This window comes from Balaenoptera musculus, chromosome 2 (assembly GCF_009873245.2).
Source record: "Balaenoptera musculus isolate JJ_BM4_2016_0621 chromosome 2, mBalMus1.pri.v3, whole genome shotgun sequence".
NCBI lineage: Eukaryota > Metazoa > Chordata > Mammalia > Artiodactyla > Balaenopteridae > Balaenoptera > Balaenoptera musculus.
Window position 1 is genome coordinate 149,713,953 of NC_045786.1, and position 25,564 is coordinate 149,739,516.

At 50.3% G+C, this 25,564-nt stretch overlaps 1 protein-coding gene across 3 annotated transcripts in view; it reads left to right on the forward strand.

Moving 5' to 3' along the window:
* The window catches only part of ESRRB (estrogen related receptor beta), a 176,064-nt gene that overhangs the window by 58,788 nt on the left and 91,712 nt on the right, over window positions 1-25,564 (forward strand). For 2 of the 3 annotated variants that reach the window (XM_036845170.1, XM_036845172.1), the window contains exon 1: window positions 7,439-7,495. The exons of the other annotated variant lie outside the window; for it this stretch is intronic. In XM_036845170.1, the coding sequence (XP_036701065.1) occupies window positions 7,446-7,495 (50 nt within the window). In that variant the 5' untranslated portion in view covers window positions 7,439-7,445. Of the gene's footprint in view, window positions 1-7,438; window positions 7,496-25,564 lie in introns of those variants that run through there. 3 annotated transcript variants of the gene reach the window in all.

Sequence of the window (25,564 nt, forward strand, 5' to 3'; positions counted from 1 at the left end):
AACCAAACCTCATGCACCGGACGTGGAGGTGAGACTCAGCCTGAGTGGGTGCTGAGCAAGAGAGAGAAAAATGGAGACAGTTGAGGGAACCTGCAATGACACCTACAGTGTGCACGTGTGGCTCGGGCTCTGGACCCAGGTAATGTCCTTCAGTGTGCAGGGGCAACCCATCCCACCTTGTCCCACATTTGTCCCTCTCCTTGTGGGGCTCAGACACCCTTCAGGAGGCCTTGACACCTTCTCCACCACTCTTCCAGTCCTTTCCTCATCACCCTTCCAGTCTGCTTTCGAAGCAAGTCCCTCAGGGCTGAGCATAAAATTCCATCAGTGCCTTTAGTAAGGGAGAGTAGAGAGGAATTATGGCTGTTCTTTGCTCGGCTGGGTTTTGTAGAATTACCCCAAAGCAGTGTTTATCATGCCACTGCGCTGGAGGCCCATGCTTAATGTGCTATCTGTCCTGACCCCAGATGTCTCTCTGCATCGCTGCTCTTCCACCAGCTCTCCTATAGTCTGGCTCATTCTAGGGTCATTGCTGACAAGTGTATTACCCGTGTTTATCCATATTAAATCTTGTATCGTTGACTGCCCTTTACCCATTTCTGTAAACTCTCTTTGGTCCTCCTGCAGTTTCCCCTTCCTGCCTTGCCTTGTCCTTCTTGGAAAGGCAAACCCTTCTAAGTCAGGAGCTCTAGTGAAGCTTGTTCCTAATTGTTTACGAAGAATAAAGCTGTTAGAGGTGGCCCTGCTACAAGGCTGGAGACTTCATCTGGAATTGGTACTGACCCATTCATAATTACATCATTCAGAGCAGTGGGGACTTCCCCGATGGAACTGGTTTCATTACAATATACATTTGGGAAGCTAACAGTTGGCCAGCACTTTTCTCATGTAAAAACACAGCCGAAAGCTATCATCTTAATCATGTTTTACATAGCTAGAGCACTTGACAGTTTATAAAACACTTATGTTTGATTTTTCCTAAAACCTAAAAGCATTTGCTATTTTTCCCTCTCCATAAAACATTTTACTAGAACAAAAATAAAATGCATTTTATTCTGAAAAATAATGAAATAAGAAGTTTTACCTTAACTGAGCCATTAGGAAATGAAAACACAGTTCAGTGTTTCCAGGGTTGACTTTTATGTCATTAATGCTAGGGACGCAGGCTCAGCCTACATGTTTCTTTGTTCCCAGTAAATGACAACACTTTACATGTGTGTGGTAGTTTAGAATTAATTTTCCCAAAGTTTCATGTATTTAATGATTTCTTTAAGACAATTATCCCTGAGAAGAGAAATAAACTAGGAGGCATAATCTGTGAGTTTGCAAAGCAAATTCTTCTCTCTTTCTGTGGCTAGTGTTGACCGTGAGATTTTGGCAGTTAAAACTATCATCAAAGAAAAAGTTTGCCTTCTACCAATGATGAGGCCCTAGAAACAAATTGCCTGCTTGGTATTTGAAAACGACTATGTTTTATGCTTAAATTGATGCAAAAGTCACAAGAAATTAGATGATAAATTAATATGTGACAGATGAAAATAAGGTCAAATCTCTTTGTTATTAGTTACGAAAAAACCCACAATCCACTGTAATGGAAAATATTTCATTAGACAGATCATTCATTCAGTCAATAGCTAGTTGTTTAATGCCTCTTAGGTAGCAGGTACTATCAAGGCGTATTCTTCTCCCCCTCCCCCCTCCCCGCATCCTCCCCCTCCTCCTTCTCTGCCTCTCTTCCTCTCTTTGTACACGTCCTCTAGCTCATCTTTCTTTCCCCCAGAATTTGGCAGGTGACGAAGCTCTTAGAGTCATGATGTGTTCTTATTCTCCTGGAGGTGAGGAAGGACAACGATCTTTGTTTCTATGGGGAGACATGTCTCACCCTCCTGACCCCACAGCTTGCCTGCTCACTGCAGCCCCCATCTTGCACAGGGCAAGGAATCTTTTTGGCCAGCAGAGACCTTCAACACGCCATTCAGCTGTGTTGGTGAGAATGGGATCTTGAGGCTCAGGAAAAAAGAAAAAAATAGAGCTTTGAAATATCTGGAAGTTATTCCAAGACCCCTGGTAAGGATTTCAGATAATGAAACGGCTGATAGTGGTGGTGGGAGGGAACCCAAGCCTTTATCCACTCAAGACGTCATCCCCTTCACATTTTATCTTTGGGGTCATGGCGGCAGTACTAATAGGACGCGAGCCTTCTTGCCCCAATAATGGCCCATTACAGCTTCAGGAAAAGCCATCATGTTTCCGCAGCATTTATCTGTCAGCAGGAGACTATTATGGGAGCACAAACTCGCATTGTATTAGCGTTATCAGTTCATTATGATTCTTGGGACGCGTGCCAGCCAGGGGGCTGCCAGTCTGCTGACCAGCACTCGGGGATATAACTCCACACCCCAAATTCAAGCACTGAGAAGACAGTGGGCCCACAGGGGCGTGTGGTTGGGACATTTTCTCCGGCCAGGAGTCCATGGAGCCCTGGCCCGATCAGCACCGTATCCAGAGATGTCCAAGTTAGGCTCACTGTCCGGGCTGGGCCCACCTTAGTCCTCATGGACCGTCAATGGTTGTGCTTCCCCGACTCACCTCCCCCAGCGCTTACCCTGGGGTGGAACAGAAACAGGCTTGGATTGTGATTCAGACAGTTTCACGGAGGCATCCTCTCCTTCCTGGGCTGGTGGTAAGAATTAACTATACACCTTGTGTTTCTCAAGGCATCATTCTCACCCGGAAACTTGGTTCGGGGAACATGGATAAGGTTGAGGGACAGGGACGCCGTAACCAAACAATTAGTGTCCCGCATTCACCGTGCTTAGGGAGCACGTGGTGGGATTGCCAGAAATTCTCGTTGCTCTTGTCTTTTAGTGATGAAGCCATTAGGTCCTCCTGCTAGGTTGCCTGGCTTGAAAGATGAGAAAAGCCTCCTCGTTGTTGAGCCAGAAGTAGCCCGTCCAGGGAGGGGATTCAAGAACCCGGGAGACACTGCTTGCTGCTGCCTTGCATGTGCAGAAATGAGAAGTGTCAGGGGCGGGGAGGCGACTCGAGACAGGGACATACACACCAAGACCAGTGCAAGGTGGCGATCTTCACCACACTTGTGGCAAGGGGTGCTGCGCTGGGGTCAGCCGCATAGATCATGGCAAGACAGCTCGAGTGGCCCTCGGGATCCAGGTGCAGGCATTCGGACAGACCGTTCTAAGGACTTAGCCAGACTGGGATGGGGAAGAGTGGGTGGCTAGTGTGGACCTGGGTTCGGCTATTCGTGAGATACTTGGTGCTTTTTGTACCCAGAGGAACATAGATCTGGGGGACAGAACACTCTGAGCTGTGTCTGGGTATGTTTTCCTACTTATCCGCCTCCCGGACCCCACCCCAAGGAGACCACTTGGGGAAGGGTGTGGACACAGAAGGCTGGGTCCCCACCATCTCCCAGGTGATGTGTGTGTGGAGTGTTGTTGCCAAGGGCATGGTTCTGGTTTGGCTTCATACTGCTTAGGAAAGAGCTTGAACTTGGGCAAGGAGGGAGGAGGGAAAGCGAAGAGACTTGTGTACAGAGAGTTAGGAGTTGAATAAGTAGAAATCCATGCTTTGCCAGTTGTTCGCCGTGTGACCTTGGGGAGGTCCCTTCACCACACAGGGCCATTTACGTGTTTCTTTCTTTCTTTCTTTCTTTCTTTCTTTATTTTTAAGATTTTTAGAAATTTCATGTAATGTCTGAAACATTTATATTAACATATTTCCATACAAACACAAATATAAGATTTTTAGAAATGTGTTTCCTTATTTATAAAGTCTGATGATGGTTCTAAATGATTCCCTGAACCCTCCCTGCCCCCACTCCCCAGCTGTAAGGTCCTGTGAATGTAATAAATATCTATTTAAAGGAATTTGTCACAAGAAAAAGTCAGCTGCTGTCCCCTTCTACCCTCCACAATTACTGTGTCTAATACATTTTGTTCCTTTCCCTTTGGGCTGACTTGCCCACCTCGGGGTGCCAGTACTGGGACACGGGAGAGTGAAGGGGTGGCTTAGAGCTTTTTGCTGGGGTGGATTACAAATAGCACCTGCTCCAGGGGAGCAGTGGAAGATTGAGATGATGATTGGCTGAATGAATTTCAAGCTTGAGGGAGCACAAGAGCCTTGCCCACCCCATTCTACCCCCAGCACCACCTTTATTTTCTGGAGAAGAGATGACGGCGGCAAGGCCACGCGGAGTGGTCAGGACCAGATCCCAGAGTCCTCTGCACGCTCCCACACTACGGCTTCTCCAGCTACAGGCGTGGAACCCACTCTAGCTTTGGAAAGGAAATCCATCCCCCCTGAGCTGGCTGAGGACAGAGAGGGAGAAAAGCTGGTACCACGAATAGTGTGTGTCCTGGCCATGTTTGCCTGGAAAACCACAGGAGAAGCCTGGGTCTGCCAGGCTGAATCAGGCCCCCAGGATGTCTCCGCTGGTGGGTCCTCTTCTCCCCTGCAGTGGAGTCCACAGCCTCACACCTGCCAGGGAGGGAAAGGAGGAAGAACTCTGCCCCAGGGCCATGTGCAAAGGGACTGGACAGACACCGCGGAGGAAGACGGTCAGAAGAGGACCAGATCTTAGGGACCTCATTCTCGCCCTGGAGGACAATCAGCTTGTGCCCAGGGGTGAGGCCCTCAGTTCCTGCATCCCTGTGCCTTGGATGCAGACAGTAGTTGTGCGGGCATTAGCCTAGCTTTTTTTTTAAATTAATTTTTATTAGAGTATAGCTGAGTTACAGTGTTGTGTTAGTTTCTGCTGTACAACAAAGTGAATCAGTTATACATATACATATATCCACTCTTTTTTAGATTCTATTCCCGTATAGGTCATTACTGAGTAGAGTTGCCTGTGCTGTACGTATTCTTATTAATTGTCTACTTTATATAATATATAGTAGTGTGTGTGTGTTTTGAGCCAACACAGACTTCCTGTTTTCCCTCATTTGCCCCCAGTGGCTTTGCACCCACTGCTCCGGGCTGTGAAGTTGTCTTTCTTTTCATGCTCCATCGAGTGTGCTCTGTCTCCAGTTTAAAAAAAGGTGCACCCACCCAAAGCAAGGAGCCAACCGATCTCATACAACCTGTCAGGCACTAAGCCCCTCCAGGGTAGGCAGCCTGTCCCCTCAGCAGGCTTTGCCCACTCCCACCCCCCAAACTGCTGTGGTCTAACATTTCATTCAACAAAGTCTTTATCAAGCAACTGCTGTGTGCTAGGCACCGGTAAGCACCGGGGATTCTCCAGTGAGCAAAAACAGACAAGGTCCCTGCCCTTATGGAGCTTACAATCTAGTGTGTGTGTGTCGGGGTAGGGGGTATTATTCACACCAATACACGTATAATTGCAAACTAATAAATTACCTGAAGCAAGGCAAATAGCAGAAGGTTCTGGCGTGATCTGGAAGGTGGGGCGTTCTAGGTGGCAGGGGCAGAGCCTGAGGGGGACACGGCATGGGCTGAGGAGAGGTGGGGAGACACACAGGAGCCTGTCATCTGGGGCTTGCCTTGTAGACCACAGGGAAGGATGGGGGCGTTTTTCCTGATTGCAACAAATTGCAAAGGAGACTTTGGGTGTGCATTTTACAGTGCACTCCCTGGCTGCTGTGGCTTGGAGAGTGGATTTCCAGGGGCCAGAAAGGATGCAGAGAAACCAGTCACTGAGGGCTTGGCAAGAGATGGTGGTTGTGTCTCTGCACCTCTCTTTCCGTCTCCAATGTAACCAAGTACCTATGTGATTAAAACAATCCGGGCTGCCAGGGGTTCTGCTGACAGAGTCGACATCTTCATCCGTCTCTCTGTGAGATATCTGCCAGCGCCCCGAGCCTGGAGAATCCCATGCGTTCCTCCACTTCAGCACATAGGAAAAACCTCAGCTTTGTTTCCCAGCCTGCACAAGCTTCCATTTATCCAAGTCAAGTATCATCTGCTGTCTTGCTGCCCATTCCCCAGCCCCTCCTGAGTGGCCAGCCCCTCCTGGGGTTGCTCACAACCCTCCTGCTTTTATTCCTGAAGTGCTTGGACACTGCCTGAAGTTACACTCCATTTAGACATTATTTTGGTGATAAAATGAAGTTTTCCCCCCTACTGCTCATTGTCTTTTGTAGAATATAGGAGAATAAGGTGGTGGTCTCTCCTGAGGGCTTTTTCCCCCTCTTTAAATAATTCTATACCTATCCTCTCCCCACACTCATTTGAATCATCAAATTGATTATCCCTGTGGCTGGCACATCTCAAAAGATGACAAGCCCCAGAAGAAGGATTGGGGCTCGACTTAAAGCTGGCTTTGGTACAGTGGCAGCCCATAACATTCAGGTTCATGGAGGGAGAAGCAGACGGGGATTGCAGGTGTGTTTGTAGCTGGGGATTCAGGTGCGTATGTTGAAGTGTCTACTTGTGCCTCGAAGTGGATGTGGCAGGTAAGTTGGTTGTTTTAACCACAACTGTGTTTTTCTAAGCAGACAGGAATTTATTTGCTCGTGTCTGTGTCCCGGGTACGTTTCTGAGAGTTGCCAGTGAGCATCATTTTATACATCTAGAGAGCGTCTTATAGAAGTGCGCCCTGCGTCTCGCCATATGAGAGCCTTACAGAACCCACTGGCCCAGGTGATGAAAGCTGGGAAGGGAATCAGTTTCTATCCTGTTCTCTCTTGCTGGGCCTCACCTGCTGGCCTGACCCTTTGCACTTCTGTGCACCAAACACCGGGTTTGAGGCTATGAATTTCTAAGGCGCTGGCCTCTTCTCCTTGATATGAGGGAGGAGAAATGTGACTCATTTTTAATTTGTAAAACAGACCCCTTCCAAAAGGCTGAGAGGTGAGTTTGCTAAACCTGCCAGTTAAAAGATAGGATGGGGGGTGAGAAGATATACAAGGGGCATATCTTTCAACCCCCCAAACCCACCAGCCAGTTGGACATTTTTTTTTTTTTTTTTCTTTAATGGCGAGAGGACAGGCCTTGCGGCTCTACAGCACAATCCTGCTACTCCTCAGGAGGTGGGGACCTCGCGCGAGCGTCTGATTCCATTGAAGTCTCTCTGGCTCACCCCCCTCCCCCCACCCCAGCTCGATTCTGTCACTTTAAGTCCAGCCCCTGAGAGATAGCCAATAGGAGCCAAACCATACATCAGTCTCCCAGCCTTAAAGCTACAGTAGGGTTAGTGGGCTCCAAGTCTCTGGTGCCCGAGCCTCCTCCACGGCTTCCCATCCCCTCTGCCCGCTCGGAGTGTGTGCATCAGTGGGAGCGCTGGGCTGGGCGCGCAAAGCTCTCTGCCTCCCTCTCGCCCCACCACGGTGCTTCCTCCCACTCTACCTTCTCCCGCTCACCGTGTCCCTGCCCGGACTCGCACCTCGCCGGTGCCCTTCACTCGCTCTTCCGCGTGATTTCCCCGCCGCCTTTCTCTACCAACTGGGAATGCTAAAAGGGGACTGATGGACGTGTCAGAACTCTGCATCCCGGACCCCCTCGGCTACCACAACCAGTAGGTCCTCTGCTTCTCCGTCTGTGTCTGTCCTTCTGTCTGGCTGTCTCTGTCCTGGGTGTCGCAGTTCTTCTTCTAGGCATTCTTGAAGTGGCAGGGACCCCGGGGGCACTTGGGGGAGGTTGGAAGGGGAAAACCACCCACTTCCTGGGTTTCCTTCTGGGGATAAACCCGACTCTAACTTTTCCCTCACCCCCTTTTACAAACCCTCACTTTTAGGTAAGAGCGGAGCTTTCTCATTCACTCTTTCTCTCAGATCTTCCCCGCGGGGAGAAAATATTTGAGTTTCTGTGGGCTGGGGAGGCAAGCCTAGAACAGGTGCGGGATGTCGCAAGGATGCCCTGTCCCATCCTGGAAAGCCTCCCTGCGAGCCCTTTGACTTTAATGTTTATTTCCATACTGGGGACCAAAAACGATCCTGGCAAGGGGACGAAATCGAACGTGCAGCGCAGGTTTGGAAACTGTGGGCGGCCAGCGCCGTCTCGCCCCGCAGTCCCAGTGGGGCGCCCCGAGGGCGCGCACGCGGCGCGGTGGACTCAAGCCACCCCAGGGGTGCGGGCGGCGCGGCCCGGGCAGACTGCGCCCCGCACGCCCTGCGAGGGGAGCCCACATCCCGCTGGGAGTGGGGACAGTCGGCTCGGCGCAGCGGCGGAGGCAAAGTTGGTTCGCGGCTTTAGGAGAGGCTGCGCGCTGCGAAACAGACTGGCGTGATTTCCGTGCCCCGGGGCGGCTTAGCGCTCGCCTCCCTGGAACCCGGGGTGGTCTGAGCGGCGTGCGCTTGGGTGACGGCGGGGTCTGCAGGAAGCGACTCGCAGTAACCGCGGGTCCCCGAGCTTGGGCAGCGTGCCGAGCGCGCAGAGTGAGGAAGCGGAGAACTGATTCCCTGAACGGTGGGAGGCTGCCCCGCGCGGCCAGCCTGGGCTCCCCGGGGTTCTGCCCCGGCCACCCGCGGTTTCCCACCCAGGGCCCTCCGCGGTCGTCGTCCCACCTGCCCGGGTACCCGCCCTGGTCTCACCGCGGGCGCTACGCGTGTCGCCGCGCTCCGGGCTGGTGTCCCGGCGTCGGGGTGTGGGCGCGTGCAGAGTGGACCCTCGGAAGGCTTCAAACAATAATACAATGAAAACTCTAGGTTCTGTTCTCGCGGAACTGTTTAACTTCTTCCTCTTCTTCCTCCTCTTTTTTTTCTGAAGCAAACAGAACTACCAAAGTCAGTTCTCGTTCCGCCATCCTTTCATTTTTGTACCACCCCTTCCTCCCAAGAACCGCGACATCCCTAAAACAATACTCTGGATAACGTGGGGTCCCAGGAAGTGTGATTACGTCCCCCTCGCTGCACAGAATACCTCCACCCCAGGTGGACCACGCGTGAGAGAGGAGGCAACTTCACAGCAGCATCTCCTGGGGGTGACCGGACTGTCCAGCCTCCACGCTGACCTTTTTGCTTGTAGTTTTGGGATTTCCCTCGGCAGAGGGTCCTTTAGGTGCCGCCAGAATTTAGACAGAGTGTCAGAAGAAGGCGATTGCGTTGGGAGATGAGGGGAATCTTTAATTATAATGGATTCAGATTTCCATCAGTTTGAAAAGTGGCTTTTCATTCTCTTTAAAGGTTACACTGATCCCAGCTTGCGTGGCTGGCGGGGGTGGAGTGGGGGGTGGTTTCACACGGTGGTACTCCTTCCGTAAGGGAGTGGGAGCCCCCAAAGGAACCTCCTGCGTGGGCGAAGCTGTGAACAATGTATGATGTTTGTGGGGCATTTCCTCACGTAAAACTACCAAGTACGACAAATATTGGATATTTAAATTATTTAGGTCACTCTCTCCAGAGGTGCCTTCTTTAGTTGAGCTTGAAATATCTATGTATTTGTCCCTGGCTCAAGTCACAGTCAATAAATATGAAATTTCCTATGGGGAAGTACATCTTTTGATTATGTTGACCAAGAAAGCAAGGAGAGATGGGGGATTTAGCAGCTGGGTAATTCATCGAGTTGACGGCAACCCTGGCTTGAGTTTGAGGAGAAATATGGGCAAAGAAGGAATGTCGGGGAAGCGGCAAAGGGGAGAGAGGGAGCTGAGGTCCTGGGTGTCTGGGAAGGGTTTGAAGTGGAAATCAGTTATAAAGTAAGCCTGAGAGTGGTTTGGACTCCCTAGCCTTCTTGGTTTCTTTGCAAGGAATTAGCTTCTCATTCCATGGGGCAGAGGAAAAGCCAGAAACATGCCTGCTTTTTCTACGGAGGAGCTAAGCATCCCTGTGAGATACTGTTTCTCAGAGCCCAGGACCTGCTGGGCAGCAGCCGAAACATTAGTGAGCCGGCCCCATATACAGGTGTGTGCCTCCTGGCGCGGGTTTACCTCTGCTGTAGTTACAGGGGTCCAAAATTTCCAAGGACGAGCTTGTGGAGGTCAGAGGCTGATTTGGGGGGAGGCATCTTTCTGACCTCAGCCCCGGTGCTTCACAAGCAGCTTTAGAGCCACTGGTAGCAAAGTAACAAGACCGAGGACTGCATTCTTTGGTTTGTTGGAAGGACCGTAGAATGAATCCATCATTACGGTGCCGATGTTTCTTGGGGAGCATATACAAGAGTGGGTTCGAGTGCTCTGTACACACGGTTTCTACCTATTTGGCTTAGCTGATATCCCTGGACTGGAAAAAACCCAAGGGTGCAGGGACCACAGTCCAGCGAGAAAGAACTCCCCATACTTCTTTCTCACCTGCTGATATACAGAGAGCATTTTTTTAGTGCTTTAGTGTTATTTTCACTTTCCAGGTGAGAAATTAACACACACACACACACACACACACACAGAGATATACCCAGACCTTCATACCTTTCTCTCCTTCATTTTCATTTTCCTGTAGCCAATCCTGTAGGTGACTCCATTACCAGTTCTAATCAATATTTTATGTACATATATAATCAGCCAGAGTGGGAGTGAGTGTGCTGGCCTGTGTGGGCTTGTATACAAATGCGTCGGGGACGGACCTGATGGAGACCCTCGGCATAAAATCCAGGGAGCAGGGGGCGCTGCGTCACCCAGCGTCCGATGACCACTTTGCTGATGTTAAAGAAACAGAGAACAAACTGTCCTGAAGGTAAAATATGTGGGTTCACACGTAGGAAAAATGCCACATGGTAATTCAGAATCAGTGACCCAGAGAAAAACAAAGGGGGAAATTAATTTTTAATGGTACATGTAAAAATAAATCAGAGTGAGGACATTAGTCTTGGTTTTCTGAGGGAGGGGCTCTAGGAAATAAACTTTTATGTGCCTGCCACACTTCTGGAGGTGTGGACTGCCATGGAAGAGGGTGGTCTCGTCCAGGCCTGAGGGTGATAAACTAGGAAGAAACAGTGGGTCAACGCAGAGGGCCCCAGTCCCTGGTAAGGCCCTTTCCAGCTCAGTGAGGTCTTGACATCAACTGGAAATTTCCTCTCGGAGCTTATTTCCCCAACTCCATTTTACAAACAGTCCTCGATTTTACCAATAATTGGGACATATAAAAATATGTTTCTTAAAAAAATATATATGAAGAAACAAACTGACCCACCAAACAAGATCCTTTTCATTCTATTGATTTTAAGTAATCAATACCTATTCCATTTAGTCTGAGAGAGGAGGGACAGAGGGGACTTTCGGGGAAAGCTCTGTGAGGGAAGTGGCTGTGATAGAGATTTCATGTCACAACGCTGCCTTCTCAGAGTGACCCCCACCCCCCCCGGCCCTAGCCCAGGGGGCCTTTGTGACTTTGTCCTGTGTGCTTGATCCGTATTCCTGATAATGGGACATTTTGCCAAATGGTTTTTATTTAAGATAATCTATACTCATTGAAAGTTTGCCACCTTCCTCAGTGCTCTGCAAAATGCCTAGTTTCTTTTGAGCAGTTGGAACTGGGAAGCTCTGTACAAGTCTGGCAGCCCCAAAAAAGAGGGGTGGGTTGTGAGAGAGACATTGCGGGCGTGTTTGCCTGGCGGGTGGGCGATGGAGCTGGCTGTGTGAAAGAACAGGATTCAAAAGGAAATCAAGTTCAGTTCGGAAGACAGCCGAACAGTTAGATAAGAGGCGGGATGCTTCTGACACGGTTCTGCAGTGCTGTTCCCTAGAACTTGTCTTCCCAGATGCTTTAAGTGGTTTCCTCAATATGATTAAGATTATTCGTGGTTCTAATTTAAGGGGAAGGAATAGCAGATACTTAGACAGTAATCCACTCCTTCAAAGTAAAGTCCAGCCCACACCCTGAACACCCCAGGCTGGTGCCTTTCCACATCTACCAGCCATCATCTGGCTCTGTCCCTTTTCTCTCTGCAAGCAAGGCCCTCCCAGTCTCTTCCAGCTTGACCAGGAGGTCTGCCCAGAATTAGTCAGGACTCCTCACAGCTCTGCTGGGAGCTTCTGTCTTGGGATCGGGTGGCTTTTGGCTGAATGATCCCATGGGGGACCCCAGCATGGCTTGAGGGCTGACCCTCTGATGTCCTCCGCAGTGGCCATGGTTCCCAGAGGGTGTGTGGGCCCAGGAGGGGGCTGCTAGTAGAGGGTCCACAGACCATGCCAGGAATCCTGGAAGGGCTCAACTTGGGGATGCTGGAACCAGACAAATGTGAGCCCACCTCCTGCCCTTGAGGCCATTTGCTAATTTCTAGGGATAAATCAAAGGTCTTTTTAGCGCTGTAAGTGCTGGTGACCCCTGACTGGGTTTCATCTCTGGTGAGCGTCCCCTCTCTCAGTCCCATCAGCCTCAGACCTCCGGGGAAGGGTCACATGCATGGTCATTCCTCGGAGGAGGGGCCCATAGGCTTCTGCTGGCCCCGGTGTCCCGCGTGGCTGGGGTGGCCTGCGGCAGGATCACATCCCGGCTGGTATGGCCAGGTCCCTGCGCAGGGAGGTTGCGGTGTTTATAATTGCAAATGTAATTAGCAGACCAGCTCTGGGGGCACTGGGATGCTCAACTTCTCTGCACATCACAGTGACCCCTGTGCTGGCTGGCCGGCAGATTAACCCTCCCCGGGCCAGCCTGCCCCCCCACCCCGTCACCCCGCCTCTGGTGAGGCCGCTGACCTTTCACTGATAATGGCAGGACTGTCCCGGGGGAGGGGTGGCAGGGCCAGACCCCTTCCTCGGAGAGGTTGTCAGGGCAATGCCTGGGAGAGGTCAGTCGTTGAGGGCGTAGTTTTTCCCTAGGCCACTGGGCATGTAACCCTTACCACTAGTGACAGTGTGACCCTGCGTGGCAGGCTGCCCTGGGGCATTTCCTCGTGCACTTCCTGGGCCACGCTGGAAGGAGGTCACCGGAAGACTTTGGGTGCGTGCTGGTCTGTGGCTCTGGGCGCCTTGTTGGGGAAAGCAGGGCTCTGGAGGGGGCATCCTGTGACTTTGGAGGAGTGCTCCTGGCGCTCAGCGGGCAGAGGGGAGTGAATGCCTGCTGGCTCCCAGGTTCTGCGGGGCTGCCCCCACTCCGGATGTGGCAGGGGGAGGCACGCCAGAGGACAGCGTGGGCTCAATTTGTCCCTGGGAGCAGAGACCCCCAAGCAAGCGTCCAACAAAAAACACTGACAAACCAGACGAGTGGGAAACTTGGAGCCGCCTGGTCCCCAGCCCCAGCCCCTCCTGTGAGTGTACTGGTCTCTGCCCACCTAGAGGGCCTTTCTGTACCGATCAGGATTAGAACAGAAAGGATTTTTAATAGCACCTTTAGTTATAAGCATTGGCTCAAGGGAGTGTCAAGCCCTTTCTTGTTGCCGTCAACACCCTTGATACAGAGGATATCTCTGAACCCCGAAGCATCAAGAGCCGCATCTGTTCCTAGGAGAGTGTGTGTGTGTGTACGGGCGTGAGAGCGTGCTATGGTGGGGCTCCCCTTTCAGATGGGCGTCACAGGGGCGACGGGCTCTGCTATTTAAACACAGCCCCGGCCACCCTGCCGGGGTGCTTTTACCCCTTGCCTAGACTGAGGTCAGGCTGTGGCCACATTCCCGTGAGGGGCTGCTGAGCCTTGAGGTTTTTCCGTGGTGTGAGAGGGAGCACGGAGAGACCCAAGGGCTGGCTGTCCCTGCGGCCAGAGGAGTTCAGTCTTTCTTTAGAGGCTTTCTTGAGTTTTCTGGGCCTGGGTAGGGCTGGCAGACCCCAGAGAGGGTGAACAGGCCGTACTGCCCTTCTCCAGCGGAACAGATGGCCACGCTCAAAGGAGCCTTGGGAGTTCTGCCCCAGGTCCCCGACTAACCCTTCTCTCCCTGGATATGGCCATTGACAGTCTATCGCTAAAAAGGTCAAATGTGTTCTTAAATCAAGGAAAATCAGAGTGGTTTTAATCTGCCCATGGGACGTTCAGTATGGAATTGGACAAGATGGGGGAAAAATCTATTGGCAAGTTGTCTTAAATTCAGAGTTGTGTGTGCTTGGGTTAAAATAAGCCCCAAGCAAAAGTTTTCCTGGGGGTTACAGACATAATTTTTTTCATCTTCATTTTGCCATGCTTTTTAACCTATACACATCGTAGTCCCAAAGAAGTTTTTTTCCCCTTCTTTTCCTCTCTCTCTCTCCCTTCCCCCCTCTCTCTCCCTCTCTCTCTCTTTAAATTTCTGTCCTCTGTTCCTTAGGACTTTAAAATATTCTATTCAATATTGTCATTCAGTGTCCCCGGGATTGAGCCTTTTCTGGGAATGGTTTTCTGGATAATGTTATTTTGTTTCTCAATGTCATTTCATCCAGAGGTCAAAAGGCAGTTAAACAAACTCCAACAAGGTTTTGTTTTTATCTTCTTGTTTCAAATGTGATCAATTTTCATTTAAAACTGTATCAGAATCCTCTCCTGCCAATTACAGCAGCAGTCAGCCTCACACGCCTGACCATCCGTGTTTACTGAAACACTACATTAAAATTGCACAGATGTGAAGTGCCCAATTAGAGTCAAGCTTTTCTATCTAGGAAGCCATGAGTTTCAAAACCCCAAATGCTAAGTGTTATTTTAACTTGGCTCTTTATTTTTTTTAATTGCTTGAATTAACTTGAATTCATAAATTTAGTTTTTTTCTTCTTATTGTTATAAAATTCTTAAAGTATTATATTTACTTAGATTTATGCTTTCGGTATTTTCACCTGGGTTGTAAGTTCAAACAGACACCCGGCAAAAGGTTTTTGAGCATCGCTGGTCTTTTCGTGTGTTCTTGGTTTCCGGAGGGCAAAGAACAAGGAAATACAGTCGTAAGGAAAATGCTCTGGGGGAGGGTGGAGAATGCGAAGGGTGATGTTTCAGATGAAATTCTCTCATGTCTTACAATTTAACATTTTCCTTTGTCTTCACTTATTTTTTCCCCTCTATTTTCATCCCAACTTGTTCTAGTTTGCCTTTGTCCTTTCATCCCTCTTTGGTTTTATATGTTTTGGAGGAAGGAGTGTAGGGTGTGTGCGTCTGTGTGTGTGTCTACCTGAGTGTGTGTGCATGTGTGTGTGTCTGAGTGTGAGGGTGTGTTGGAGCCATTCTGAGCTGCTGAGCGCGATTAGTCGAGAGAAGTCCCAAAGCAGACTGGCTACTATGGGCCACTCGTTCCGATTCAGCCATCAAGGCCTTGACCCACTGTCAATGGCCTGCTCGCATTTGGTGGGGACACCAAAGAGGGTAAAAACCTCACGTTCCAGGTTGGCTGTCTGTTACCTGAGGAGGTGCGGGTGAGAGGGTGTCAGGATGCACCAAACTTTATTTGAAGCCAATTTTTCCGTCTCTCTGCTCTCTTATCTCACTTCCTAGCACTTTGAGCTCTAGTTTGGGATCCTGGTGTTGCTGAGTGAATGAGCTAGTGTATGCTTTTGTTTTTGCCTTCCTAATCGATCGGCAGAAAACATTCCCTTTTGATGGTGAGACATCTCTTCAGCACGCATGCAGAGTGCAGTATTTATCCTTTTCCTTTTAGCCTCACTCTTTGTCATTTGTCCCTTGGGTGTGTTGACATTGTCTACCTAAGCAGTCAGGCTAACAAGCTTTGGCAGAAAGAACACCGCTTTCACAGAAATAACAGCAAGAATGTGATGGTTGTAATAATTATAACAGTAATAACAGCGTGCAGCTTTTTCTTCCCCAAAAGCGCAAAGCAATTCTCATAACCAGTTTCCTCGTAGTAACTGGATGAGGGTTGCTGTGTCTTGCCTCTGAACATAAATGTTTTTCTGCAAACATAACTTGCACAGGCTTCAGGTTTGCATGTCTAAATTCATCCAAGAGCAAAAGATGCCTGGTGTCTGAAATTTGAACAGACTGGTGAAGTCTGTTCACCAGTCTAGCCACACAGTCCCCCTCAGAAATGCTAGGTGTGTTGCCTTTGAACTGGGAAGGGAGAAATGTTTCTTGTAAAGGACACTGTGTCGGGTCTGACCCTCCTGTCACAAGCACCTGAGGTCCACGCCAGGCTCTGCCTCTCCACGCCCCCAACGTTGCTTGGTTCCTCTGGCTGCAATCTCAGGAGAAGTTTGCAGACCAAAGGCACACAGAGGACAAGGGGGGTTATGACTTGGCACATGTGAATAGCTGGGAAAAGAGCTGGGTGAAGAGAGAGGCAAAGTCACCTCACCACCCTTGATCGCCTTCTTGGCCATTCAGCGTCTCCCAGGGCTGCCGTCCCTGTTCCTGGGTACCTCAACCTGTTCTCTGGAGGCAGAAATTAGAGGGAGGGCACCAGGGAGCCGCCCCCTCTGGATCCCTGAGACCCCTCTTGTGACTTTTCATGCCGATACCCAGGCCTGGACCTGCTCACCTGCAAACTGCTCATCTGTGCATTACTTTTGAAATTGGTGCTGCCTTTGTTATTTCCTCTCTCACCACCACCCCCCCTTTTTTTGTATGTGTGACTTGGAAATAGGAGACAGCCTAATATACCAGCCTAATATACCAGCCTAACATAACAGGAGCCACCTAACATACCAAGGTCCCACGACTGTATTTTTTATCTACTTCAATATTCTCACTCATGTTCTTGCTCAATTTTTCCCCCCAAAATACCCAACAACCTAAATTTTGGGGTTATTAATTGATTATTATCTGATTTAACAAACAAAACATCCTACCCCACAAGGAATCCCAGCAAGGATCTGGCTGTGTTGCTGAGGCTGAGATCTGCTTTTTCCCCCCTCAATTGGTGAGAAACGTTATAGCTTCAATTCCCTTGTTGGACCCGGAGTAAAAAATTAATTCATGAATAATAAAAACCAATCAGTCTTGTTGAGTTAAGAAGGATTAGGAGAAAGGGTGTTTTTTCTTACAGAGAACATTTGGAATCTGCGTGTCATTGTCACCGAGTGTTCGGGGTGGCTTGAGCGTGCCTTTATTCACAGCAAATGAGCTGTTTATTATCCCGAAGTGTAACACGTCTTCCTCAGTTGTAAGGCCAACTTACTGAAGATTGTTACGGGTTTCCCACCCAGTTCTCTCCCACGATCCCATACCGCAAGTCAGTGATCATTCATTGAAATTAAGACAGTTTCCTGTGTAAGTGGCACAAAACCAAAGAGCAACAGACCCGGCATTGCATTATGAATAAGCCAGTTTGTTGATGGAATGGAGTCTGACTCTCGATTTCCCTCCCCTTTCTTTCCCTGGGAAGTAATTGACTAGAAATTTACATGCCTTTGCAAGAAGTTGAGAAATTAAACTTGTAGATACTCTTTTTAGTTTCCAGAATACTATCTTCCTTCCAGGGTTATTGTGAAGATTAAACAGAGGTAGTTCACAAGTGTCAGGCACATAGTGGGTGTACATTAAATGTTTGATGTTCTTATTAATATTTTGATATTATCTTATTGGAAGTTACTTTTCATTCCTTTGATATAACCTCACAATGAAAGTCCTTCCTCCTCAGCAGTGAGATTGGGGTGCTTGAACTGATTACTTTGTTTAATGCGATCAATGTGGCTTGGGTTTCCATATGTAACACAAGGGGATTACAGAGGGAATTACGATTTGGGGCCGAGGTGATGAATAGGAAATTTCCTCTGAATGAATCCCTATATCCTTGGACCATGGGTAGAGTTGCCCAATAAAATACAGGACACTCAGTTACATTTGGATTTTAGATAAGCAACAAATAATTTTTTAGTATAAGTATGTCCCATGTGATATTTGCTAAATCTGGCAACCCTATCATGGGTGTTTTTCTTAAATTGGTCTGATTAAAAAACACATTTCCCTTATCTTTTCTACTTTTGACAAAGCCCCAAAGAACGATTATGTGTAGTTTCTTCAAATTGTTTTTTAAATGACTATCTTTAACTTTTTGCCAATATTAACTTGTTAGGTTGGCCATGTCCTTAGAAGTTAGTGCATACAAGTCATTTCTGTCGTCCAGATATATTGATAGAGTTGCAATCAGGTAAACAGATCTGCCGAATGAGGTCTCCTAGCGTAGCACCCAGAGCTACTGAATTTTGCCTTAGGGAGAAACAGGGTAAGCAGAGTCTTTTCGGGAACCTGCCTCTGCATGATGTTTCCCTGACAAGCAGGTTGAGGGGCTGGATTGTTAGAACCTGACACCCCAGCAATTGGAAGCTACCCTTGCTGCACCTTGGAGGCCAAAGCAGCGGCCTCTCCCTGCCTTCCCACACAAGGACAAGAGGCTGACCCTTTGGAGGCATCCCCTAGGGGGCTGTAAGGGAAACGGCCCAAATCAGTGTTAGGTGGTGGAGTAGGAAGAACAAGGGGCTGAACCAGATACAGTCAGTTGGGGGCATGGATGAACTGGGGCACACCAGCGAGGGACCATCGAATCCCAGCTTCTCTTCATTCACCTCCCAGAGCAGCATAGTTGCTCAGACCGGTAAACACAACCCATTGTTTTAAGCGTGGTACCCTCGCAGCCCAGAATATGGGAAATGGAAGAGCTCTAGAGCCCCCTGCAGGCCATCAGTGGCACTGCACCTCGTGGGCGACTCCCACTAACAGAGCCTTCTGAGGGTGGGAAGGAATGTGGAGGATCCCAGCAGGTGAGCCTGCAGCAACGCAGGATCCTGGAGGAGTGGGTTAGGGTTAGGATTCCGGCTTCAGAAAGTAGCTCTGGTTTTGGAATCGCCTTTCGGAGCCATGCTCCATGCTTTTTAGCACTGCAGTTGCCTCCTAGTGTGGTATGCCAATGCCCTCCCCCCACGCACACATACACACGCAGGACCCTCTGCCTCCGTGGCTTGCCCTGACCTCCCGACAGGCTGAGCAGTGCTCAGGCCTCACTCAGCTTGAGGAAAACCCTCCAGGCGTGCAGAGCACCGCAGCCAGTGCTATTTTCAGAGCCCAATTGACACTTGTGTCCAGACTGTCTTCTCCAAGACGCCTAACTCCCTGGGGATCATTTTAGGGTTTGCTGGAAGAAAAATTTTGGGGAAGACAAGAGAGCTGAAAATAAACTGCAGGGTCAGAGGTGGACAATTGTAATACTAAGAATAATAACAGTCGTTAACATTTATCGAGCACTTACTGGGTGCCGGGCTTTGTCCTAAGAACGTTTCATGTATTAACTCACTACTTTCTCACAATAACCCTATTGGGGTTAATAAGAAAATAGGAACTAGGTCCAATTACTATCCCCATTTCACAGGTAAGGAAACTAAGGCACAGAGATGCTAGGTCACTTGCCCAAGGTCACACAGCTGACAAAGCTGGGATTTGCTCAGGAGCAATCTGGCTGTGTGCCTGCACTCCCGCCAGTGCTGTATGTGTTGTATGTCACTCGCTGAGTCTAGAATTCTAGCTTTCTAACTCCAGCTTTTACACCACCCCTTCTTAGCTGTGTGGGTCGAACACATAGGTAAAGTTTGGGGTGGAGGTAGAAGGGGAAAATTGGGCCTCATGTCTTGTTCCTAAAAAAGCAGAAGGGAGAATGGCCACGGTGGGTTGGGCCCTGTTCCCCCCTTAGCCTGTATCATGGGCAGAGGGGAAGGCTGGAGAAAGGAACTTTTAGTCTTCCTGACTTCATCCTCCAAGAGCCCATGGCCAACCTCCAGGGGCACCCCCTTCGTGCCTCCCTCTGAGTCTGTCATCAACATATGTTGAAGCTGTAATTTTCTCCCATCTCATGCCCTCCCCTTGTTTTCTCATCACCCGCTCTCCAACAACTCCCAAGTCTGAATCTCAGGGTTGGACGCTGGTGTCCAGCTTGGGCTCCTGGCTGGACCTCACGCCAGCACGTGCAAAAGAGAATTGCTGCATCACCCTCCAAACTGCTTCTCCCCGTGTCTCCCTTGTCTTGGCCTCCCTTGATGCAGGGACCCCCAGCTAGGGTATGGAGTGTCTATCTAAATATACACCTCAGATCTATTCTTTCCTATTTGTGCTATTATATACCCGCAACCCCCAGTCTGCCTGGCAAACTTCTATTTATCCTGTATTTATTTATTTTTTAACTTTAATTTTGTAAGTTTTATTCAACTTTTTGAAATTTTTATTTATTTATTTTATTTATTTATTTTTTTGGCCGCACCACGCAGCATGCAGGATCTTAGTTCCCTGACCAGGGATCGAACCCGAGCCCCCTGCAGTGGAAGTGCAGAATCATAACCACTGGACCACCAGGGAAGTCCCCTCTATTTATCCTTTAAAACCCTGCTCATGTGTCCCCCTCTGAGTGAAGCCATCCCTGACGCCTCCCAGGGGGAAGTAATCTCTCTCTTTTTGCAGCTACAGTCTGGCCCATGCCCCTGACCGGGTTGTAACCTGTTGGATTTGAATATATGCTTATCTTTTCCCACTACTTCATGAGCCCCTAGAGTACAAGCTCATCTCTGTCCCCACCGCCTAGAACAGCACCTGGTATGCAGTAGGTGCTTAATGCATGTTAGTGGGGCTAACCTAGGGAGATCAGATATGGGTAAAGGGGAATTCTGGAGGCATAAGAGGGAGGTAGAAGGCCATGGAAACAGTGACCAGGAGGGGCCTGGCTCTGCAGCATCTATTGCCCTGTTGATCGATGAGGGCAGATCTGGCTGGCTAGGTGGCCTCCGTGCCCTTCTTGGGGGCAATATAATGTAATGGTTAGGAGGGAAAGCGCTGGCTCCAGAATGACTGAGTCTAAATCCTGGCCCCAGTGGTGTGCTGGAACCAGCTCAAACTGGCTCAGGGGAACCGACCATTAAATTTTCAGGAATTTTGTAGCTGATTGTTAAACACAATCATCATTAAAAATGAAATTATATAAACTTACTAGTAAATACGTAGTCTTAAAAACAAAGGTAGGGCTTCCCTTGTGGTGCAGTGATTGGGAATCCACCTGCCAGTTCAGGGGACACGGTTTTGGGCCCTGTTCCGGGAGGATCCCACATGACGCGGAGCGGCTGAGCCCGTGAGCCACAACTGCTGAGACCGCGTGCCGCAGCTGCTGAACCCCGCGCACCCTAGAGCCCGTGCTCCAAAACGGGAGAGGCCACCACAGTGAGAAGCCCATGCACCGTGACGGAGAGTGGCCCCTGCTCGCCGCAACTAGAGAAAAGCCCGCAGGCAGCAGCAAAGACCCAACGCAGCCAAAAATAAAAATAAATAAAATAAATAAATTTTTTTAAAAAGCTAAGTAGAAAATAATTGTTTTTACAAAAACAAACAAAAAAAAACAAAGGTAATAAATACTCAAAACTCACTACTTCTAATATTTTATTACCTTTATGTTCTTGAACTAAATTTGCATCTAGTATGTCTGCATGGTAGGAATACTGTATGACGGATTGTTACTGCCCATCTCTCCACAGTAACACGGCATCAGTGATGTCACATTGGTAGCTTGAAGCTGGCCACGATGGGAGTATGTACACCATGGAAACAGGCAAATCAGTCCCCTTCTTCCATCCGGTTCTTAAACATTTACCGTCACACCACTGCCTGGCTGTTTGACATCCCAGCTCTGTGACCCCGGATAAGTTACTTAATCTCTCTGTGCCTCAGATTCCTCATTATCAGTGACGACCTTCATTTCTGTAAAGATTAAAAATTGATCAATATAAGGTACTTAAAGCAGAGACTGGTACACAATAGGTGCTCAAGAAATTTTGGCTCTTTTTAGTGTTTCTTCCTCACGGTTCCAGGCATGTCCCTATTGAAATTCTATCAAAACTAATGACCTTCCCAGATAGCAGAATGTGAGTTTTATCCTTAGAGTGTAAGGTTATTGCTTTTCCCTGCTGGACCCTTGCCCATGGGGTTTAACTGTGGTAGCCAAAAGCAGGAAGCAGAAAGCACTAATCTTCCAGGCGGAAAGGGCCCTGTGGAGAGGCCCACTCAAGCCTCCGGGCCAAGAGAGGACCTGGGACCACAGCAGCCACCAGTGTGGCTGAGCAGGTGAGGTGGGCACAGGTGAAGTCAGGAGAGAAACAGAGCAGATGCAAAAATAGCCAAGCGCCAGGGTGAAGGGAGGCTGTGCAGTGGCTGCAGTGGGTCCCTTAGGTCACACGAGGGGGCAGAGCCTCTCCCAGGAAATGCTGGGCAGTGCAGCCACGCCTGCGGAGGCAAGGGCTCCTCTGGTTTGGGAGTTGAAGGAATATTCCAGACCATCCCCAAGTTAGCACACATGCTGTAATCAGCTTGAGCTGGGGTTGCATGGGCCGTGCTGCAGTTGCTGGGGAAGCTGCAGGAAAATCCACAGCTCTCAGCACGGCAGAGGCCCAGGAGAGGCCAGAGTGCGCTAGGATCTCCTGGACTCTTCCTCGGCTGGCTTCTCGGGCCCCAGTCGCCTCTGGCCCCAGAGGAGGTCTCTGCACTGACAGTTCCCTGGAAATTGCTTCTGGCTCAGACCTTTGGCATCAGGAGGTCCAGCTCAGTGACTCAGTCACACACAGGCCCCAGGCCAGCCCAGCCCGCTTTCAGTATTGAGAGGACTGCAAGCCTGCAGACATGGGTAACAGCTAGATCTGCACAGCTTTCCAGGCCAGGGGTGCATCTCATCGCTGGGGGCTCACTTCGTTCTCTGAATCCCTGTTCTGTAGAGAAATGCCCTTGGAAATGGCCTTGTCAAGGAAGAGGCAGCCTTGAGAATTAAACCCTCTTTCCCACATCTCCATGAGTGTTGCACCATCACCCTGAGCCCCTTAAAGGCCTGGATCCAGTTTATTTGTGAATCTGCAGCACAGGGCCAGGCATGGAGGAGCCTTCAGTAAATATGAGGTGAAAGCTTAGATACATTTTGAGAAAATTTGTGCACTGAGTTGAGCGCTGATGAGCCACCTGTACAGTTGTACAGGTTGTTCACTGACCAAGAAAGAGTTCCTGGTTGAGGGGGTGGGTGAGGTCTGAACCTAGTTTTTCTAATTCACCCCAAGATACACATGGCAGGGAGGAGAGGTGGTGAGTATTCAAGTTCAGGGCCTAGAGGGGCTGAGGAGTCTCAGGCTCTGACACACACTGGGCACAACCCCCCTAACTAACATATGCCGTGGTTCTCTAAAGGCCGCTGTGTTTCTGTCTGCCCAGCACCATCCTTGCAGCCTGAATTTAGAGCCTGATAAGGTCTTCAGAAGGCTTTCTGTTTTGTTTAACTGCAGTTCTTAGTGGGTCCCCACAGCTCTCCGTAGGCAAGACCAGGAAGGGTCACCCAGGCCCTGTTCTGTTGCTGCCCAACACATTGGGCCCCTCTGTTCCCAGACTCAAGGGGCCGGGTGGTGTGTGGGTGTGGGCAGGCGAGGGCCCTGGCTGGCAGGGCATGTTGGAGGGAGAGTGTCACATGGTCCCTGGGCTCCAAGGGCCTCGATGAGTAGATTTCGGGGAGCGCTGGAGCTTAGTAACTTGAAAGGGAAGGGAACTGCTGTGTTAGTGTTTGATCGGGTGCTCGCAGGCATGATCTCTTTACATTTACAGTAACACCTCAGTAGAGTAAGGGGTCCTATCCCCCTTTATGGGAAGAGGAACTGGAGGTCCAGAGGGATTGAGTGACTTGCCCAAGGTGACAAGTGGGTCCACTTTAAAGATCCAGGCTGCAAATCCAAGCCTGCCTGAAATAGTGCAGCACTCCAGACCAACCCTCTTGACATTTCCCCTGTCACGGTAACGTGATCCCGAGCTGCCCCTGGGCTCAGGAAGGGGGAGCAGAGCCCCTGAGAAGGGCATGTGGCTCTTGAGCCGCCCGGGGCACCTGAGCAGAGGGTCAGGGCATCTGGAAGTGTGGATGTTGGTGCCTGTGGATGTCTGCTGGGCTGAGGGAAGTGCCTCTTCTCGCCAAAAAGGGAAGAGGAGGAATGAAGTACCACCCCCTCGCTGCTTCCAGGTCAGCTGCCTTGGAGCTGCTGAGAGCAGTCAGCCTGCTTGAGTTGGAACTCAGGCCTGTGGCTGGTGCCTCCAAGGGCCTCCATGCAGGTCTGTGGGGGAGGGGATGTGCCAGAGGCCAGTGTCCTGCGTGGAGCCTTTGGGGCACAGTGGAGAGGAAGCCTGCTTTGGCTTGTCTGTGCTGTGGCCAGTGTTCAGCAGGCCTGGGTTTGGGTTTGAGGTTTTCTCTCTCCTGTATATCCAGCCTCCCCGTCCCCGCAGCTTCACCCCAACCAACAGAGCAGTCCCAGGATTGACTTGGGACAACAGCAGGGGACCCACCCTGCCCTCCCTGGGGACAGGCACCCCTCAGCAAAAAGGCTCTCATCGCCTTGGGAAGGGCCCCGGCTTGGCCCAACCAGACGCCCGCACGTGTGCCCATGGCTGTCAGCCTTGCTCACCCCTCCTGCACCCCTGCAACCTCCTAAGTCTTTACTCTGCCAGGCACTTTCCCGCGGTAATAGTGAAAAATACAGTTACAGTGGTCCGCAATGGATCTTTTTTTTTTGGTCTGTAAATATATTTATCTAAAAAATGTTACATGTTGTGACATCTAGATATTGCGTGAAATACCTTTATGGCAGAGGTTAAAGTAACCTGAGATCAGAGCAGTCCCAGAAAATAGGGACCCCTGGCAGCCAAGCCAGGCCCACAGGGAGTGCAGAGGTCAGGACGGGAGGCAGGTGTGCTGGCAGTGCCAGGTCGTCCTCGTGGGTGTGGCCGGTGTGGGCCACTGCTCACGGGCCGGTGGGTCTACAGTGTTGCCGAGCAGGGGCGCAGCCGGCAGCCAGTGGCCGTGTGCAGCAGATACCTGCAGGATCTGAATCAGAGGCCTCTCCACGGGCGCGCAGGAGGACCGAGGGGTGTAGAGGTGGGGACTCGGGCAAGGGACACCATAGCCGCAGTCTTCTGGGGGGGTCACTGGATTCTGGTTTATTCAGTAGTCACAACTCCCGGCCACGCAGGTGAGGCCAGAGACGGTGCCCATGACTGGGAGACCCAGCCACTCGAGGCTAAACCACTTTCTCTCCGCGTCTGCAGCTCTATTCTGTTTCTCCATCATACTTGCCTCCCAGCCCTGTAGTCCTGCCTCTGTCATCCTAGGCTTGTTTCACTGTGTTTTTCTCTTCTTGCTGCTCATGGCCACACTCATCATCACTAACATCTGCTGAACGCCTACGATGAGTGAAGCACCGTGCAAAGCGCTTCCTGTGGACACTCGCATCTTTTCCGTCCTCTCTTTCCGGACCTTCTGTTCTAAAGACTCAGCCCTGGGAGCCCCTGAGCGCCATACATGGGTGGTGTGTGGGACTCCCTACTTCCCAGAGGGAGAAGGCAGAACCTGGGGGCTGGGGAAGACCCAGGAGGCTCATAGGTGCCTCAGGCCTCATTTGACAGATGGGAAAACTGAGGCCCTGAGCGGATGAGGGTCTTGTCTACAGTCCTGCAGCTCGTGTGCAGAATCCAGCCCCGGCCCCACCCCGCGCCTGGTCGTGCACTGCCTGTCTTTCTGGATGTAAATCCTCTTTGCCCTCAGCTTCAGGCAGGGCCTCCAGGACCTGAGCTGTGAGCCTCAGGGCTGAGCAGTGCTCGTCACCATCTCTCTCTTCCACTGTTACCCTGTGCGCCCACCCTAGCCGGGCCGGGTCAGGCAACAGGACGGCAGGAGCCAGACAGAGAATCATGGGGGTGCTGGACAGACTGACATGAACAATTGCAATCTTTTTAAAACATCGAAGAATTGAGAGAGTTTCAATAGTTGGAAACTGGCAGGGAGAGAGATGAGCTGGTGGTCCTGGGCAAGGAGGCCTCCCCCTCCTCGT